At 37.2% G+C, this 19,141-nt stretch overlaps 1 protein-coding gene across 1 annotated transcript; it reads left to right on the forward strand.

Moving 5' to 3' along the window:
* Nucleotides 1-34: 34 nt before the first annotated feature.
* mvk.L (mevalonate kinase L homeolog) lies at nucleotides 35-18,502 on the forward strand. Its single transcript, XM_018260964.2, has 11 exons — nucleotides 35-189; nucleotides 744-841; nucleotides 4,000-4,147; nucleotides 4,721-4,838; nucleotides 7,291-7,446; nucleotides 8,185-8,288; nucleotides 11,299-11,344; nucleotides 12,802-12,892; nucleotides 15,129-15,245; nucleotides 15,898-16,051; nucleotides 17,633-18,502. Exons 2-11 carry the CDS (start codon nucleotides 761-763, stop codon nucleotides 17,782-17,784), a joined length of 1,167 nt encoding a protein of 388 aa, XP_018116453.1. The 5' UTR covers nucleotides 35-189; nucleotides 744-760; the 3' UTR covers nucleotides 17,785-18,502.
* The last annotated feature ends 639 nt before the right edge of the window (nucleotides 18,503-19,141 follow it).

Consider the following 19,141-nt stretch of genomic DNA (forward strand, 5'->3'; position numbering starts at 1 on the left):
TGCGACGCAATTGGTGGGAAACGTTCGACTCCCGTTCTATCATCCTATTGGTGGTTAGCTCTCTCAGTCTACCGCCTTTTTAGCAATGAGTAGGTGGAATGCTTCGTCGGATTTAATTGGCTGCTGGAGCTTGTTTTGTGATGTTTGGTTGCTTGAATGGAACTGTCAGTGAGTAACTGGGAGTCGAAGGTGAGTGTTGTACTGTCCTGCGCCTGGCACTGTATCCCTGTTTCTTCTTACTAGTGTTCATCCGCTTAACATAATAGTGCGTTGCTGCATTATCTCTGTTCTCTCCTGTCCTGTTACCCCCTCAGTCACACCTACTACTGCTACTACCAGCGTTCATTTGTCTCTAATTGCATTTAATGCACAATTGCTCTGTCAGGCTTGCTGTTTGTGTCAGAAAATACCCTACTATCACTTTCTTGTATCCTCATTAATAAATGAGTCCCTTTGTGTATACTGTGGCTTTTCTAATGTCACCTTGTGAATTATAGTCACCTCTGCAGGGTTCTCTTGTTATGTACTTTCTGCCAGTTGTGTTACAGTTCTGACAACTTTGCTTTCCATCAGATACACGTTTTGACTCACTTGTTATATAGTTATCTGATATAATATGTAGCTGCCTCTCTCTTATAGTCTATACACCTCCTTTTTCCATTTCTCCAGCTCTCTGTCTTATTCCTCATAGGTTGTTCTATGCCCTAATATTAAAAAACAGCTCATTTTCTTTTGTTATTAAGAGTAACTAACTTACAGCATGACTATAGAGCGGGAGCTGTTCGTGTCTGCTCCAGGGAAAGTCATTCTGCACGGAGAACATGCTGTGGTACATGGCAAGGTACAGTCCTCACATTTTGTATGTATGAACGTCAGTCTCTGTTGAAAACAGATTTTAATTACAAAATAAATGGCACATATGAGAATACTACTCAAGAGTTAAAATTCAAGTCCCACTGCAACAACATTATAACAAGAGGAGAATCTTAATGTGTGCATGTGTATTTTTTATGCCCATTTCTTACATATGGGTACCTCTATGACAGATATTTTAAGGCACGGGGGGGGTTCATGAAAAGCTACAAAACTAGGCTGAACAGAAAACAGATTTAAATTACAAAATACATGGTATACAGTATATGAGAATAGCACTCAATAGTAAAAATTCAAGTCCCACTGCAACCCCTTCAGTTACATTGAGTAGGAGAAACAATAGCTTATCGGAAAGCAGTTCCATCATGAAGTGCTGGCTCCTTCTAAAAGCACAGGATCAGACAAAATGACCTGATATGGCTATCTACACACCAATATTACAAATACAAAAATATATATACTGGTTGGTTCAGGAATAACATTTTAAATGGTAGTTATTTGCAATGTAAACAGTGTATTTTACAAATAAAAACGACACCATAAAAAGCATGACAGAATCCCTTTAAATTAAACTGAGAGTAAATTGGCTTGCCATTACTTTGTATACTATTAGTATTTCTTATGCAGTGTGTATTTGGGTACCTGACTGAGAGACAGCTTGGTATTTGCTGAATGTCGCCTGCTTAATACAGTAAAACAAAAGCTGGCTCTCGCACACCCAGTGTAAGATACGAAGTCTGGTGCTCAGTGGTAGAGGTTCGGCCTGGTGGGGTTTGTTTTTAACTGAATTTTAATGCTAATTTAAATAAAATGACATTTTTTTATTGAAAAAAAGCCTTGGGACAGTTATCTTTGGATAAAGGAATCTCTTAGAGGTTCAGCCACCTCACAATTGAATCGATAAAGAAAAAAATCCACGGCACACAGGCTGCTGCAAGCAAGGAACCCCTTGCACGTTTAATGCGGAAGTGAGCAACGTTTCGGGGTCACGCCCCTTTGTCAAGCCTGCTTAATACAGCCCTTCTTGACATTCCTGCCTTAATTGTTAAGATGGGTACACAAAGGCTGCCTGCCAGACTTACTATAGATTATTGACCACTTTTACTACATATACACTTGCCGATAATGGCCAATATAGGCACACATTTGTCCTTTTATCAGTTACCAAGCTGGCAAGGCAGTCAGTTAATCATTTTGACAATAGTTGTTTACCTGAAATTCAGTCAATAGGCAAATGGCCCCTTCAACAATAAACCATTTTAATCTGCTAGATCCAAACAGATTCTGATCAGAGCCTTTTCCCAGTTTAAAGAGAAACAAAAAGGCAGGCATTGGCCACGTTTACTTGTAAGTTCCTAACCTGTGTCATTAGTACCCAGCTTAGTAAAAACACTTGAGATGGACCTTATTTAAATATTCTGGATTCATTATAGTCTAATTATGTGTAAATATAGGTATAATTACCACATCAACACAGTGTTTATACTTATATGTAGTTTAATAAAAAATAAATCTACATTTGTATTTATTTTTTATGTATTGTATCAAATTACCTGTTACCTTCTGGGTAGCCTGGCAAGGTATGTGTTCCTTTAACAGCCTGGTACAAAGTCAAAATGCCACACTTGCTGTATTTATAATAAGAGTGAATACTGAACTCTGTTTTACTAGAACATGTAAATCAGAACCATGAACAAGCAAATAATATAAAGAATATCACTAAGTGGAATCTGCAGTTGGTGCAGCTTTACCAGCACTTTACCAACTTTACATAACAGGGGATCTCTGTCTCCCTGCTGCCGAATCTGTGCATGCTGTCTCCTAGCCTAGCTGCCTTGCCTTCTTCTTTCCCAGCATTCCCTACACAGTCACATGGCATCAGCCTTACTGTTACCGGATTGGCTAACACTGCCGTCTGCAGGCTGGAGGTGACATTTGTATCATCCTCATTTGTCTGCCTAATACAGTATTTATCACTTACAGGGGTTTCTGTGAAACATGGAGGCACATAAATATTTCATTATCTGGGTAGGGTGTTTTATTTTGCTCTGACTGATAGAAGCACCCCTTTAGCACAACTACTGACTTAACCTTTCTAAGTGCTAAGTTCCAGCAGTAATACCCTTTTTTTCAACTAAAGGTTTAACTTAGATATAAGTTAGGTATGGTTCAGTGAGTTGAAGCTGATCCATACCTCCAGCCTAACTTTGCAGCTTTCAATGAACCACCCCATGCCTTAAAATATCTGCCTTAAAATATCTGTCATAGAGGTACCCATATGTATTAAATGGGCATCTTCTTATTATAATGCAAATTATTAGATCTAAACTTTGCTACTAAGGCGATTTTTACCATGTCAATAAGCTCATGATCACCAAGCCTGTTTTTTTCATATCACTGCCTGAAAACACACTCATAAACCAATTACATATATTGCAAAAAAAGTTCCAGATGAGTGGGAAGGGATTTAAAGATGGATTAGCTAGTGTTCTGTTTGTTATCCCATCAGGTTAGTTGCAACCAATCAAATGTTTGCTTTTATTGTTTTACTTGCGGCTAGTTGAACAAAGCTAATCACTGATGAGTTGTAAATGACACCACTTGCCACATGCCTGGACAGCAGTGGTCGGCTGTATTATATATTCAGATATTTTGACTACAATTTGTGTAAATTAAAAATCTGTGTCTATGTCACATGAGGCAATTTTTTAAAACAGCTTTTACGACCTCCAATCAATTTTAATGGAAACAGCATGGTACAGGTAGGATTCAAAACAAAAATGCTCCAACATTATCAGCCAAACAACTATCTGTACCAGTGATATCAAGCAGTTCCCATGAAGACAGAGGAAGAACAATTAGTTTTGAGTGTGTATTCATTGTCAGATATATATGGTAGCTGAGAAACAAACCTCTTTCAGGTTACCTTGTGGCATGCATTTATTTTTATCATGCAGGGTAAGAGCTATATTCAAATGCATACAAAACACATTTTCGTACCAGTCCTTTACTTCCAAACTCAGAAAAAGGTTAAGAAACACTGTGTTGACAAATAATATGGAACAAGTTATAGCTTTTGTATGGTATTAACATCATTTTTTTTTTTTTTTTTTGGCTTTTGTTCAGATGGCTTTGGCAGTAGGTCTAAATTTAAGAACCTTTATTAGGATGCGACCTCGTAAGGACGATACTGTTTTAATAAATTTGCCAAATATTGGTACCAAGCTAAGATGGGATATTGCCCAACTCCAGACCTTACTACCTTCATTTCAAGGTGAGCTTTTATAAATGTAGGAGAAGCAAACTGTGCAACTCTAGGGAATCCAGAAGTGTAATACTGTCTGACTGATGTGACATTTAGATATACAGTATGTATGTGAAACAGGCGGTCTTTTGAAAATTTTGGGGTTCCTATATATATATTGCCATTATATATCCCTGGCAGTGAATGGTTATTTGTAACTACTGTTACACCTGTTTAATATCTGACAATCTGCTAATTTGCAATTAGCTTGTATGCTTTTGTAATTGTGATTTAAACAACACAATTTTATTTTATTATTTTGTCCACCTTTCTAGTAAACTTTATGTGTGTGTGTGTTTATATATGCAATTTTCTATCTTAGATTGCAATAACCATGTACTGTATGTTCAAGACTGAAATCTTTAATAAAAAAATGTCATTGGTGAAAGGGGTACAGTGAATGACAAAGCATTCTAAGGCGGTCTTTAGTCTACATTTGCAGTTCTGGCTTTGTATTAGAATAAGTAGTTGTCTAAGGTGTTATAGAAGCTGACACAATGAACGAATTTAACATTGTGACATTCTGACTTTCTCTGCCTTTAGATGACCCACAGAAGTTGGAAATTCTGAAGAATTTTGCAGGGATTATAGAGGGGTGCAAAGACACAGAAAGCCTTGCTGTTTTGGCTTTCCTATATCTGTACCTTTCCATCTGTGGTAGGTGAGTGGACATGTTTAGCACAGTGTTACAATGGTTAGCATTGCTGCCTTACAGCACTAGGGTCATAGGTTCAGTTCCAGCGTGGATACTACCTGCAAGGGGAATGCATGTTCTCCTTGTGTCTTCAGGTACTCTGGTTTCTTCCCACATTCCCTCAATAATCAGTTGACCGATTAACTGTCACCTTATGAAGCTGACCATAGTAAGTTTATTTATGGGGTTAAGTAGTAAAAGAAACTTCTAAACAGCTGACCAGTAAACAACAATTGCTGACTAGTTGCTTTTGGTTACAAGACCTGCAACAAACAATACACAATTTATTTGCATTTCTACTTGTGTGTATATAAAGGTATGAGATCTGTTTTCTGGAAACCCGTTACCCAGATTGCTTTGAATTATGGAAAGGCCATCACCCATAGACTCCATTATATTAAAGTAATCTGAATTTTGAAAAATGATTTCCTTTTTCCCTGTAATAATAAAAAAGTACCTTGTACAGTACTTTATCCTAACTAAGATTTAATTAATCCTTATTGGAAGCAAAACCAGCCTAATAGGTTTATTAATTGTCACGATTTTCTGGTAGACTTAAGGTATGAAGATCTCTCTGCAGCCTTTGACACAGTTGATCACCCACTCCTCCTAGACATTCTATACTCAGCTGGCATTCGTGACACTGCTCTTGGTTTACATCTAATGTGTCTGATAGTTCCTTTGAAGTTGCCTTCTCTAACTCTACTTCTACTACGTTCCCTCTCTCTGTTGGAGTTCCTCAAGGCTCTGTTCTAGGCCCCTGCTGTTCTCACTCTATACTACTTTGCTAGGAAAACGTATTCAGTCGTTTGGACTTCAGTATCACCTTTATGCTGATGACACAACTCTACTTGTCTACTCCCGATCTTTCTAATTCTGTCAGACTGTTACAGACTGCCTCTCTGCTGTCTCCTCCTGGATGTCACAACGCCACCTGAAACCGAACCTTTCAAAAACTCATATTTCCTCCAAGATCTTCCCCTATCACTCACAGTAAACAACACCACCTTTCATTCCACCACACAGGCACGCTGCCTTCAAGTTATACTAGAGACTCACATCTGTCTTTTTCACCACACATCCAAATACTTGCAAAATCTTGTCTTATTCAACTGCACAACATTGTCCGAATACGACCATATCTCAATTTAGAATCAACTAAAACACTTATTCAGTCTCTTATCTCCCACCTTGATTACTGCAACATACTCCTCGCAGGTATTCCAACAAGTCACCTTTCACAACTCCAATCTGTTCTAAATGTGGCTGCTAGACTCATTCATCTATCTCACCGCAGCATCAGCTGCTCCCATATGCATGTCCCTTCACTGGCTCCCAATCTCCTCTAGAATCAAATTCAAATTACTTACACTCACATTCATGGCCCTTTACAATGAAGCCCCTCCCTATATTTCATCTCTAATCTCCAAATACACTCATTCACTCAACCTTCGCTCTGCTTCTGCTCTTCACCTCGCTTCTCCTCTCATCACTTCTGTCCATCCTCGTCTACAAGACTTCTCTCGGGCTTCTACTTATCCCTGGAACTCTCTGCTTCGAGCTGTCAGACTTTCTCCTTCTTTCCAAACTTTCAAACGCCCCTAAAGACCCACCTGTTTAAAGAAGCTTATTCAACGTACCTTAATTAATTAATCATTGCTGTATCATAAATCACAAAATTGTTTCTAAAATCCTAATGTTTAAATTATACCCTAACCTTTAGTTTGTAAACTCAAATTTGTAGGGCCCTCAAATCCTATTGTACTTGTTTGTTATCCACCGTTTATTCCCTGTTTGTTATATAAAGGTAAAGCACTGCATATCTTAACGGCGCTATATAAATAAATGATGATGATGATTCAAATTACAGAAAGATCCATTATCCGGAAAACCCCAGGTCCTGAGCATTCTGGATAACAGGTCCCATACCTGTATCATCTATAAAACTTTTTTCCTTTAAAATATTTTAAGAGCTTTAGGGAAAATGACCTGTAATTTCTTCACAAGTACTTTGAGAAAACCAATGAGCTGTCCAATTAAAAAAGATACATTTCTTTTTAAAATGATAAAATCAACATATAATATTTGTCCCTAATAATATTCAGACCTATTTGTGAGAATAGTGGCACGTGCTGTTTTCTTGGGGGTTTTTTATTGGCAACCAGGAATTGTCACTTGTCCAGTTCCATAAAATTAACTTTGGTGGTGACTATCATTTTGACATGTTCATTTTTTGCTTGTTCCAAAATACTGACATTTTTATAGGTGTAGAATCAAGACAATTCTTGGTTATTTTGTTTAGAACCATATATTGTATCTGGTAATAGCATTGGTGAGTTAAGTCATATAAATACTTCTTTCAGTATTATTTGGTGCTATTATGTCTTTCTAACAGCTTGCAATATGTTGTTTATTCCAGAGACTTGCCAAGTGTGGATATTGTTGTTTGGTCCCAGCTGCCAACAGGAGCAGGTCTAGGATCTAGTGCTGCATATTGTGTCTGTCTAGCTGCTGCATTGTTAACATACTGTGGCAGAATTGACGATCCCATGTGTGACGAAACTACAATTTTAAGGTAACCTACCAGTAGAACTATATTTTGGTTTGGAATGGAGATTAATATTATTCATATATACTAAGTTTGAACTGCAATATTTATTTATTTGAGAAGGAATCCTACCTGAGATCCCCAACATACCTTCTTTCCCAAAATTACTATATGCATTCACCAAGGAGCCAGAGTCTAAGCCACTTACAGTATTTTGTTGTCTCTACAAGGCAAGTTATTAAAACAATTTAAAAATAACTTGACTTTTGTGACTACTTGTAAAAGAAAAACTGTTTGTTTTTGATGTATTACAATTATAGGTAAAATATTCTTGAGCAAGAATGCCATTATAAGACTTTTCACCTGACATGGAGATAAACAGGAAAGTTTAGTATTTATGTTCTTCCTATGCTGCAAATTACCAGTGGGGGTCAAAATGTTTGCTTACCTCCTTTAAGAATTGCTTGTTTAAATAGGACTTAATGCAAAATTATGTTTTTCAGAACTTTTGTAAAAGGAGCCTCTAAATAATAGATCCTATAACTGTATAACTATATCATATAGATATCATATATCATAGATAACTATATAATATAGATCTTATAACTGTATAACTATATCATATTAATGATAGTGGCATCTGTCAGATATTTGTGACTTATTATGTAACCTTCTACTTTCTTTTCCATCATAGTACAGTGTATTTACAGTTTTCTGGCCAGCCCTGCTCTCATCATTAAAGTGCAGTTGTTTTGTTGTTAATAGGTGGTCCCAAACAGAACTTGACCTCATTAACCAGTTGGCTTTTCAAGGTGAAAAGGTTATCCATGGAAACCCATCAGGAGTTGATAATGCTGTAGGAACATGGGGTAAGTCACTGACATATTGTAGAGGTTATGTGATCTGCTATACTTAATATTAAACTATAGGCACATTTCTTGTAAAACATATGTTTTTATTCTTTAAGTAACACTTTTTTTTTTTATTTATAAGTTAAATAGGATTCAGCCATTAAATAACTGTACAATGTGACATTTTTCCAACTGATGTCCCACAGCCCTGAACATCTCTTCACTCCACTCCTCCTTCAAGGTTGCTCTGTAAGGAACAACAGCCAGATCACATTGATACTCTGCAAACAGAACCCAAGGGGGGCTTGTGGGAAATTCAAATGGCTGTCAAAGACCAATGCCAATTTGGCTTCTCTTTGTGCTGTTCACATAGCACCACTTTGCCATATCTCTTTGAATATGTGATCGAGAAAACCATTTGTGGCAGAGTAAAAGGGGTGTAGGAAGAGGTCGATTTATATATATCAATTAAATTACAGAAAGAAGAGTGAAAAGGGGCAGAAAAAAGGCCACAATATAAAATAAACAAGGGAAATAATATACAGGAAAGGAAAGAAAATTAGAAAGACAAAGAGGTGAGCAAAACAGGAAGAGGAAAAAAGAACTGAGCAGCAAAAGAGAGAAGGACAAAAAGGAATGGAGTATGAATAATAGGACAAGAAAATGAAGGTTATTGAATCATACTGTATATAATATAATAAGAGAGAAAAAAGAAAAGAGAAGAAAACTTCAGTATACTGAATATGGTTTCTGCTGATCACAAGTTTCGCCAATAGTTCCATGATTTTTGTTATTTCTTGATCTTAACAGGGCATATGGGGAAATTAAAACTACTCCATGTTTGGTCCTTAGTGGATAATTCGATTCAAAGCATACTGTGGACAGAAGTACATTATACAGAGGATTATCTGTGCTCTCATAATCTATCTACCTCACAAGGACCAAACATGGAGTAGATTCAACTTCCCTGTTTATAGTAATCATGTTGAACAATGTGTATAATGCACTATTAAAGAAAAAAGACAGCGGAGAATAGCAAAGAATGACAAATAACAAAAAAGGAGGGACCGGGGTAGATGTTGCCCATCATAGTGACCTGAAAAAGCTGTGAAGGAGACTTCTGATGCACAGGGATTTTTTTTAGGAGGTGGCAGAAAAATAGTCTTTTAAAGGATCCCATTCTCAAATATGTCTCATTTAAAAATATAAACAAATTGCCAAATTACACAGGGAGCCCTTTCTGCATATTTACTTATGCTTGTTTATAGAGGTATGGGATCCATTATCCGGAAAACCATTATCCAGAAAGCTCCGCATTACAGAAAGGCTGCCCCCACAGATTCCATTATAATCAAATAATATTAATTTGTAAAAATTATTACCTTTTTCTCTGTAGTAATAAAACAGTACCTTGTACTTTATTCAAACTAAGATATAATTAATCCTTATTGGAAGCAAAATTTGATTATTGGGTTTATTTAATGTTTACATGAATTTCTAATAGACTTAGGAGCACATTTACTAAGCTCAAGTGAAGAATTCGAAGTAAAAAAAACTATTTCGACCTTCGAAACGAACGATTCAAACTAAAAATCGTTCGACTATTTGACCATTCGATAGTCGAAGTACTGTCTCTTTAAAAAAAACTTCTACTACCTACTTTGCCACTTAAAACCTACCGAGCACCAATGTTAGCCTATGGGGGCCTTCCCCATAAGCTTTCTAAGCAATTTCGATCGAACGATTTTTCCTTCGAAGGATTTTACTTCGACCCTTAGTAAATGTGCCCCCAAATGTATGGATATCCAAATTAAGGAAATATCCGTTATCTGGCAAACACCAGGTCCCTAGCATTTTGGATAACAGGTCCCATACCTGTATTTTTACAAGCCTGTTGTTCCCCCTTTAGGGTAGGACTCCACTGATGTTTTCGGCATGATCTGACGTGCTGCGACAAAAATTAGGTAAGTGAATGCATTGTCGGATGAAGTCGCAGCGTTGATCCAATGCGACACGACTGTCGGATGCAGACGCAGCGTCTGCATCCAACAGTCGTGTCACATCGGAACAATGCAGCGACTTCATCCTACAATGCATTAATTTACCTTATTTTTGTTGCATGCGTTTTGTCGCAGTGCGTCGGATCGCGCCGAAAACGTCTTTGTAGTTCTACCCTTATAAAGCATGCAGTCTGTATACACACCTACAGTATAAAAACATTCTGTAGCCTCAAAATGCAGGGAAGCTTTTAAGCTCCGTACTTGATGTTAGGGGCCAATTTATTAAAATTGGAAGTTCCTTTTTTTCATGAATTTTATTTTTCTCTAAAAATGTTTTTTTTTTTTGGTAACACTCTAAAAATTCAATATTTACTAAGTGTAAAAACCACGAAAAACTCCAGTAGAAAACCGGCCCAAGTAAAAGTAGTCGAGCTCCCATAGAAGTAAGCTGCGCTATTGTTATTGGACTTTTTTTTTTTTTAACCATTCAGACTTTGAGGTTTTCAGATATTTTTTTGCTATTTGATATTGATATTTAACTCGAGGTATTGAAGATATTACATTTTTTTCCATATTTGTCAGAGTTTTTTCCATTTTTTTTTTAGGATCTTTTAATAACTTTCATGGCACTCTTGATTTTACACAAATAGAGTTTAATCGTGGTTTCAAACAGCTCAATTATCACTATTATTTGACATTTAGTTAATGGACCTCCCAATGTTTGTTTTGGCGTTCCTTATTCATAAGGAGGTTAGGCATGCAACATTTTCAGTACAATCACACTGCTAGTTTTCTGCAGCTCCTAAAATGTTTTTCTTGGTGCCTAGCTAATTAGGATGTCTGCACTGGTTTATGTACACGGTCTTTACTTCTGTCTTTCAAAAAATAATATATCTTCCTTTTTTTTTCATAAATTCATTGACTCATTTACATTAAATTCATAGCATTTACATTTTGTACAATAGCAAAAGGTAAATGTTAATTTCACATTAATTTGCTCAATAAATATTTAATTTGCTTTTTTCAAGGTGGTGCTTTACAGTACCAGTCTGGAAGCATAACTCCAATGGAGAGGTAATGGATATGTATTGTATGTGTGAATAACAGTGTTGGCCCTTATAACTGAAGGTACTATATGTGTATGTGTATATATATTGTGGGGGAATGGCTCTTTAGGTAGTAGCAGCAGCAACTCCTTTCACACAGACAGTAGACAGTACACAGGTTTCCAGCTGATCTCACGTATGTATTTATTTAACACAGCAGCTTAAACACCAACATAACAGTTCATACCCTTTGGGAAGGCAGTAAACAAAAATAATCCAGCTGTACTGATAAATGAAAATGTCCTTTTCCCAAAGGTCCCACAGTCTCCCACTTGGGCAATATAAGTCCAGCAAACAAAATGAACTGTTAAGGAATCTCCAAAGGACTGTGAGTTGTGCTTTTCTCCTGGAAGCAGCCGCTCCCCAAACACTTAAGGCAGATAAGTTGTCTCTTTCTGGAAACTTGTGCCCAGCAATAAAAGTCCTTATGCTTTAAACACAGGTAACATGCAGTTACTAAGCAAACTTTTAACACAGCCCACCAGTAGCTCTCCCTTCTCTCTCTGTCCAGGGCAGAGAGCAGCCTTAATTGAGCCCCCACCTTTTTACTCCAGGTGAGGCTAATCACCTCCCTGCTACTCAGAGCCTCATTTTCACATCCCTCTGCACTGCTTCATAGAGGATTCTGGGAGGGATATACTTTCCATCCATGATTTTCCCAACCATGCTACAATATATATATATATATAATCTATATCACTTGTTTATCACACAACATTTATGCAATAAAGGAGATGTGATTTACACAAAAAATTTGGAGTGCGGGTCTATGTGAATAATTGAATAAGAAGATTTGTTCCAGCACCCGCAAGTGCTATTATAAATCTTCACACTCAACAACAAAATTACATCTATGCAGGATTCTTTAGGGGCAAGTATGCTACATCTGCTGTGGAGACCCTGGAGTTATTGCAAACTTTGAGGTGGTTGTAGCTCCAGGGTTTTCCAGTGATACCCACTGTGTGCTATGTTATAATACATATTAGGAAATCTCTCTACATATTGTACATCTCTTTGAAGGCAGACTCTTGGGGGAGGGGCATTTACTTAACAGACTTTAAGCAATAGTGTCAGACAGTGAGACAATATTATATCCCCTATACAGAAATATGTTAATCAGAAAGATAGTATGGGAAGTATATCTGTTATTTTGTCCTAAACACCGAGCCTCCTATGAAGTTGTTTCACCTTGAAATATATCACGGCTGCTGTTTTGACAGGTCTTGTATCCAAAGCCAATGTATAGAAAATATCCTTTTTCCTATAGCCAAACATTTTAACATAATCTAAAAGCTATAATGCTTGATATAAATATATTATTAGATGTTACTTTGTTTGGCCCATTTATCTGGTTAGTAATTTTATTACTGATGAAATGAACTTACAGAAACCACTCATCTCCATGTACATGTTGTTTCCTTATAGGATACCAGTACTGCACATCTTGCTCACCAACACAAAGGTTCCCCGCAGTACAAAAGTACTTGTGGCAGGAGTAAAGGAAAAGCTTCTAAAGGTTTGATGTTTCGGAGAAATTTAACAATGACATTGATAGTTACACTTTTCCCCATATTTCATCATCATCATTATTATTATTATTATTTGAATGGTTTATAAAAGGTGGTTATTATGTATATACATACATTCTAGCACTATTCTATTCTAGCATGATAAGGATATGTACTAAGGTGCGAGGAAACACTGGATGTGGTTATGTCAACTAAAGGAAAATGTAGTTGCTCTTTAAAAAGGAGTTTGCTTTAATTGCTTTAAAGTCACAGTAACTGTCACAGTAACTTATTCTGCTTGCTCAAAGAAGTGTAATTCCTGTTAGTCATTAAAATGCTTTATTTCCTTCCTGTCAAAATGATATCAGTCATGCTTTATTAAAGGAATATAGATGTATGTATTACTGTGTGCACAGGTGATCCTCTTTGCATTGATATATAGGAGTGAGAGATGTCATAATATGCCTTCTGCAGACGACAGCACCCCTAGGGAATCATGTAAAGCATTGTCAGACCTGTAATAAATACCTCAAATGGAAATGGGGTGTATTTTGCCTTTAAATTGCCAGGTGTGCAACCTAAGGTTAGCTTAAGCAGAGTAAAACAAGTTTTAATTACTTTACGAATAGCTTTTATTATGGATAGATTATCTTTCAAAATAAGTTATATCTCAGTTAAATAGGCTACAGTTTGTCATGGACTTGACCACTGGAAGTCACTGCTTGTTTGGTGATTATGAGGTTTTATATTCCTCATTAGAGCAAGCAGTGCAGCAGCTACTGTACATAAAGTGCAGATTGGAAGATGTCCACACTTTGCCTTTAATAAGCCCTACTACCCTATTATCTTTTAAGAATGATGGTTTAATATTAAAGGGGAACTAAAGTCTAAAATAGAATAATGCTGGAAATGCTGTATTTTGTATTCTAAACATGAACATGAACTTACTGTAACAGAAACCTAATCAAACAAATGATTTATGCTTTCAAAGTTGGCCGCAGGGGGCTGTCATCTTGTAACTTTGTTAAACATCTTTGCAAGACTACGCACATGTAGAGTGTGGTCTGGGCTTCAGTTAGGATGTTAAACTTAGGGATCATCATAAATTATCAAAACAGCACAAGGCAAATCATATCTGCCATAGAAGCCGATACAGCAAGACTGATTAATAAACAGAATATGCAGACTGCACTGGGTCTGTGGGTACGAATCTCTACAGGTCGCAGGCTGCTATACAGGGAAACAAACCAAGCTGCGCGAGTTCTGGGAAGTAAGGTGGGGGGGCTCCCCCCTGCCATTTGAGAGTATGATTGTTTCCCTACAGAGCAGTTAGGGACCGTCTGAAGTTTCCTATCTGCAACTGTCAGAGCAAGTAATACGCCTGCATACAGTCAGGTTTATTATAAAAACCCTACACATTTTTAAAGTATGTTGGAGATAGATTTTTTTTTTCATTAAAGGGGTGGTTCACCTTTGAATTAACTTTTAGTATGATGTAGACAATTTGCAATTGGTTTTCATTTTTTATTATTTGTGGTTTTTGAGTTATTTAGCTTTTTCTTCAGCCTCTTTCCAGTTTGCAATTTCAGCAAATGTGGCTGCTAGGATTCAAATTACCCTAGCAACCATGCATTGATTTGAATAAGAGACTGGAATATGAATGGGAGAGGCCAGAATAGAAAGATGAGTAATAAAAATTCAGAATAACAAGAATAACAATACATATGTAGCCTTACAGAGCGTTTGCTTTTTAGAAGGGGTCAGCGACGCCCGTTTGAAAGCTGCAAAAAGTCAGAAGAAAAAGGCAAATAATTATAAAACTATAAATAATTAAAACCAGTTGAAAAGTTGCTTAGAATTGGCCATTCTGTAACGTACTAAAAGTTACTTTAAAGGTGAACCACCCCTTTCAAGAAAATAAGAATGGGATTATTATTTTTTTGCCTTTACATCCCCTTTAATGAGAGACTCTACTTGGTTCATTCTTACTATTCAGTTCTGGGTGTGTTGCAAAGCACTAAATTTCATTTAATGTGTTCTGGTGACTTGGCAAGCACTGAGATTAATTTCCCTATTCATGTATAAAGTGCCATTCGTTCCAGAGTTCTGTGCCCAGGGGTTATGTACATAGATATGACATTCATTTCCTTCTCCAAACAGAAAGCAGGTCTGGCATCTTGAATTAATGACACTAAGGAATATAAAAGCTGCGTGGGCTGAAGTGAAACCCTTCTTGTCTTGCAGTTTCCAGATATCATGGAACCTGTCCTCTCATCCATTCATGCTGTTTCCCAAGAGTGCCAGCGAGTTCTGAAAGAGATGACTGCTGGGTTGTCAATGGACCATTACACTGTTTTAGAGGTAGTACATTTAGTTGCCTCTGCCCCCGCCTGTTCCATGCATATTTCTTATATGTAAAGTTCTGCCTAGAACTGCTGTTGCTTTCATATTTCTATATGTGTTTCACTGTTGCTTTTGTATTAAACCATCCTGTATTAAGGTCAGTACATGCATCCACCCATTGTTCAGGGACAGCAACAGTTTGATGATTGCCCTCCAATCTTATTATTTAATTTAGGATACAGAATTTAGATTGATATTAAGACAAACCATGATTCACTTGGCTTATTAAAGCACTAGTAGCACCCTTTTTAAACCCATCACCACCAAGAAGGTCACTATATCCCATCACCTTCAACATACAATGTTGTGGGCTGGATTCTATTGACGCAGGAGGTGATAACAGAACTCCCATTTTTTTATGCCTTCAGTCGTCTCCACCATGTTGATGTCAACCGCCATGTTTCTGCAGTTTATTATATGTCTTTAATGCTCCTTTAGCTTTAGCATTATATTTACTTTAGCATTATATTTACTGTAGCATTATATTTGCAAGATGGTTTGGGGCCAGTACTCTGTTACTCTTTTCTCTGCATTTTGTGTTTTGCTTGGAGTGGATTTGACCTTTAATTATTTTTTTATTTTAACAAGTATCATTTACTACCTTCTGCAGGAACTAATTGATATCAACCAACATCACTTAAATGTGATAGGTGTTGGGCACTCATCATTGGAGACGATATGCCAAGTAACAAAATCACATGGACTGCACAGTAAATTAACTGGAGCTGGAGGAGGGGGTTGTGCAATAACTTTGCTTCGGACTGGTAAGCGCAGTATACAATTTTGGTTAAGGAAGCTGTATTATGTTAGTATTTGATTTCAAAACAGGGCACTAGAAATTTCTATTGGAAATGGGGAAAAAAGGGTAAAGGCCAATCCTGTAATTTGCAATAAAAAAAAAGAGAAAATCTGAAAAACTATAAAATGACCAATGAAATCTGAGATTTTGCAAAACAGGCACTGTACTGTCCTATACAGGGTAATTGCTGAGAGTTCTGTTCACTGAAGTGCAAAATTGTATATATCAGAAAAGTTGAACAGCTATTCACTTGTGTTCACTGCACACTAAGCCAGAAATATAAACTGCAATAATAGAACTTGCTTTACAAACCCTGTAGTGCACTGGTTCCCAGACTGAGAGTCTGTCTTCCATGTAGAGGGGGGTATAGAGCAGTGGGAGGGGGGCGTGGCAAGGGGTGCTCAGCCTAAATGACAGTTATGGGTAGAAACTGTGAGTGTGTCTTTTTGCTCCCTCACATCAAAAAAAGCCCAGCTCAGCTGTCAATAATGGTGATATTTGGGAGTGGGGGGAAATTGCTGCTCTATATATTCTTGGAACTATGGCTGGTCAAATCAATGTCTCCCTATACTGTATCTGTAACCTTGTTATGAACCAATTGGGGCCCTGACCCAGAAATGGAATTCCAATGTGGGTTTGAACTGTAAAGTGCTTTTATTGGGAGCACCTTTCCCCAATAAAAACACTTTGCAGTCATAGCTACTGCCTTGGATTTGTCCTGCTTTCTATTATAATACTGACTGTATCAATTTGGGTGTGGACACAGGACACCTTGCAGGAGAATCCACCTACATATACTAAAGGTGAGCTACAGCCTATTTATAATTGGTTTGAACTGTAAAACTATGACATCACTGTTGTAGCGCAATGCACATACGATGTGTTAAAGTACTATAAGGGTCAGGGCACACAGGCAGATTCGGGGAGATTAGTCGCTTCACGAGGAAACTTTAAGCGACTTCAGAAAACGAAGAGCTCTAAGTGCCATCCCACCGGTGATTTACATTCTAGTCGGCAGGAGGCAGTTCAGGGAGATAAGTCGTCCCGAAGAAGAGGACATTTGATTTCCGGGTGACTAATCTCCCCAAATCTGAGTGTGTGCCCTGACCCTTAAATAATTTCCATTTGATACATTAAGTGGCAGATTTATTCATTCCTATGGGCTATTTAGAAGAATATTTATCAATGAGTGAAAATTAGAGTTCGTCATTTGATACATAAGCTTCTAAAAATCCCATAGGAATGGATAGAGAGTGGTTGAGCTTTACTGTGGGGAACTCTAATCTCACATTTTGATAAAGCTGCCCCTTAGTGCGTTCATTTCACTAGATTGTACCATTTTAAAGATCAAAAATGTAAAAATAGAAAATAGAAAGCAGTTGTAAAAAAAAGCCTTTATTTCTGGTGTACTATCTGAAAACACCAGAACTAAAAAAAGTGCTTGGAAAGTGAACAACCCTTTTAAAGAATTACATTTTTTTGCTACTTAGTGGAAAATAGGAAAATTCCATGTTCTGACTCAATTAACCTTTTTGTGCCCCGTTAGATACGGATCACGCAGTGGTGGAAACAGTCAAACAGGAACTCACAAACTATGGATTCCAGTGCTGGGAGACAAGTATTGGGGCCCTGGGGGTATCTGTACATTTGCCCTCATCTCTGACTGAGGATGTTAGAGAAGCGTTCAGTAATTTATGATCGACAAGATGACTGCTGCAAGAGAATTTACAAAATGCTGCTACTTCAGCCCTTGGATATTCATGAGGCTCTTTTTGCTGACCTCATAGATTTAAAAGGTCATTTATGTTCTTCCAAAAAACAGATGTGCCAGCTGGTTAATAACAATGTCAGTCACCGCTGCACAGGTAGTGGTACATTTAACAGAATAACATTTCACTCTTAAATTTAAAGACAAAAACACTAGTGTGAAGAAAACCAAGAACATTACTGCAAATAATAATGCTGGGTCACAATTTAAAAAGTTTATAGATACAGAATGAAAATCCTTTACTCTCTTGTTTTTGTCTATATATGAATTTTGGTTTGTAGTAGAGTCTCCCATTCCATCTGTTGTTTTCGCTCCCATTCAATTTCATTGTTGCATGGTCCAAATGCAAAATGTAATTAGTTATGGTGCAGATTTCGATTGACATCATAACTGGTGTTACATGAAGTTCGGAGCACTTCATTATTTCCCGTTACTCATTGGCTTTATAATAGATATGGATGAGCTCACATGCAATGTGCTGTCTGTACTTTCCCAATCCACTATGGACATTTCAGTATGAGTATTGAAACATGATGACATCATGGCTACATTTATGGCACCATATCCTCCTTTTATTCCTGCTTTTTTCAAATAAAACAAAGAACCCATTGTTGCATATCTTTGGAATAAAAAAAAGCATCAAAGCCCTACTAATTCTATTTTTTTCTAACAGGGATTTATTAGTGTTTGATTCAGCTACTGCCGTTGTTTGCACCAATGCAGTTTCTTTGCCTATGCACAGATGGCATATTTTCTTTTGCCATGGCCGTCAGCACTTGTTAATTTCTGCTCTGATGAATTGATTCTAAAGAGGCAGTGACATTATGTGAGATAAGATAGACAGCAGCAGGGCTGGGGCCAGGGGGAAAATGTCAGGGGAAGCAGATAAATGGGGAGAGAAATGACGGAGAACAACAACGTGACAATTAGAACGACAAAATAAAAAGGGAGTCACATGGAACTAAAATGAATTTGCAGTAAGCTGGAAAGGTACAAACCCCAGCAAACCAGTCTAGACACCACGTTCCTTTTGTTTATAGCACAAAACTTTTCATTGTTTCCCTTGCACTAAACTCACACTGCTTTTCTCTGTAAGCTCTACAGCTTTTGGCTGTTTTATTATTGTTCTTTGTTTCTCTCATAGACCCTGCTTATTGTGATATGAATTTGCATATGCCATTTATAACAGAGAGAGCTGAATGTTGTAAAAACACCAAGCCTCTTTAAGTGTGTGTATTTATCCTGTTATTTGCTTATGTCTGGGCTAGCCTAGATTAGCAGCTGAAC

The sequence above is a fragment of the Xenopus laevis genome, chromosome 1L (assembly GCF_017654675.1).
Source record: "Xenopus laevis strain J_2021 chromosome 1L, Xenopus_laevis_v10.1, whole genome shotgun sequence".
Taxonomy (NCBI): domain Eukaryota; kingdom Metazoa; phylum Chordata; class Amphibia; order Anura; family Pipidae; genus Xenopus; species Xenopus laevis.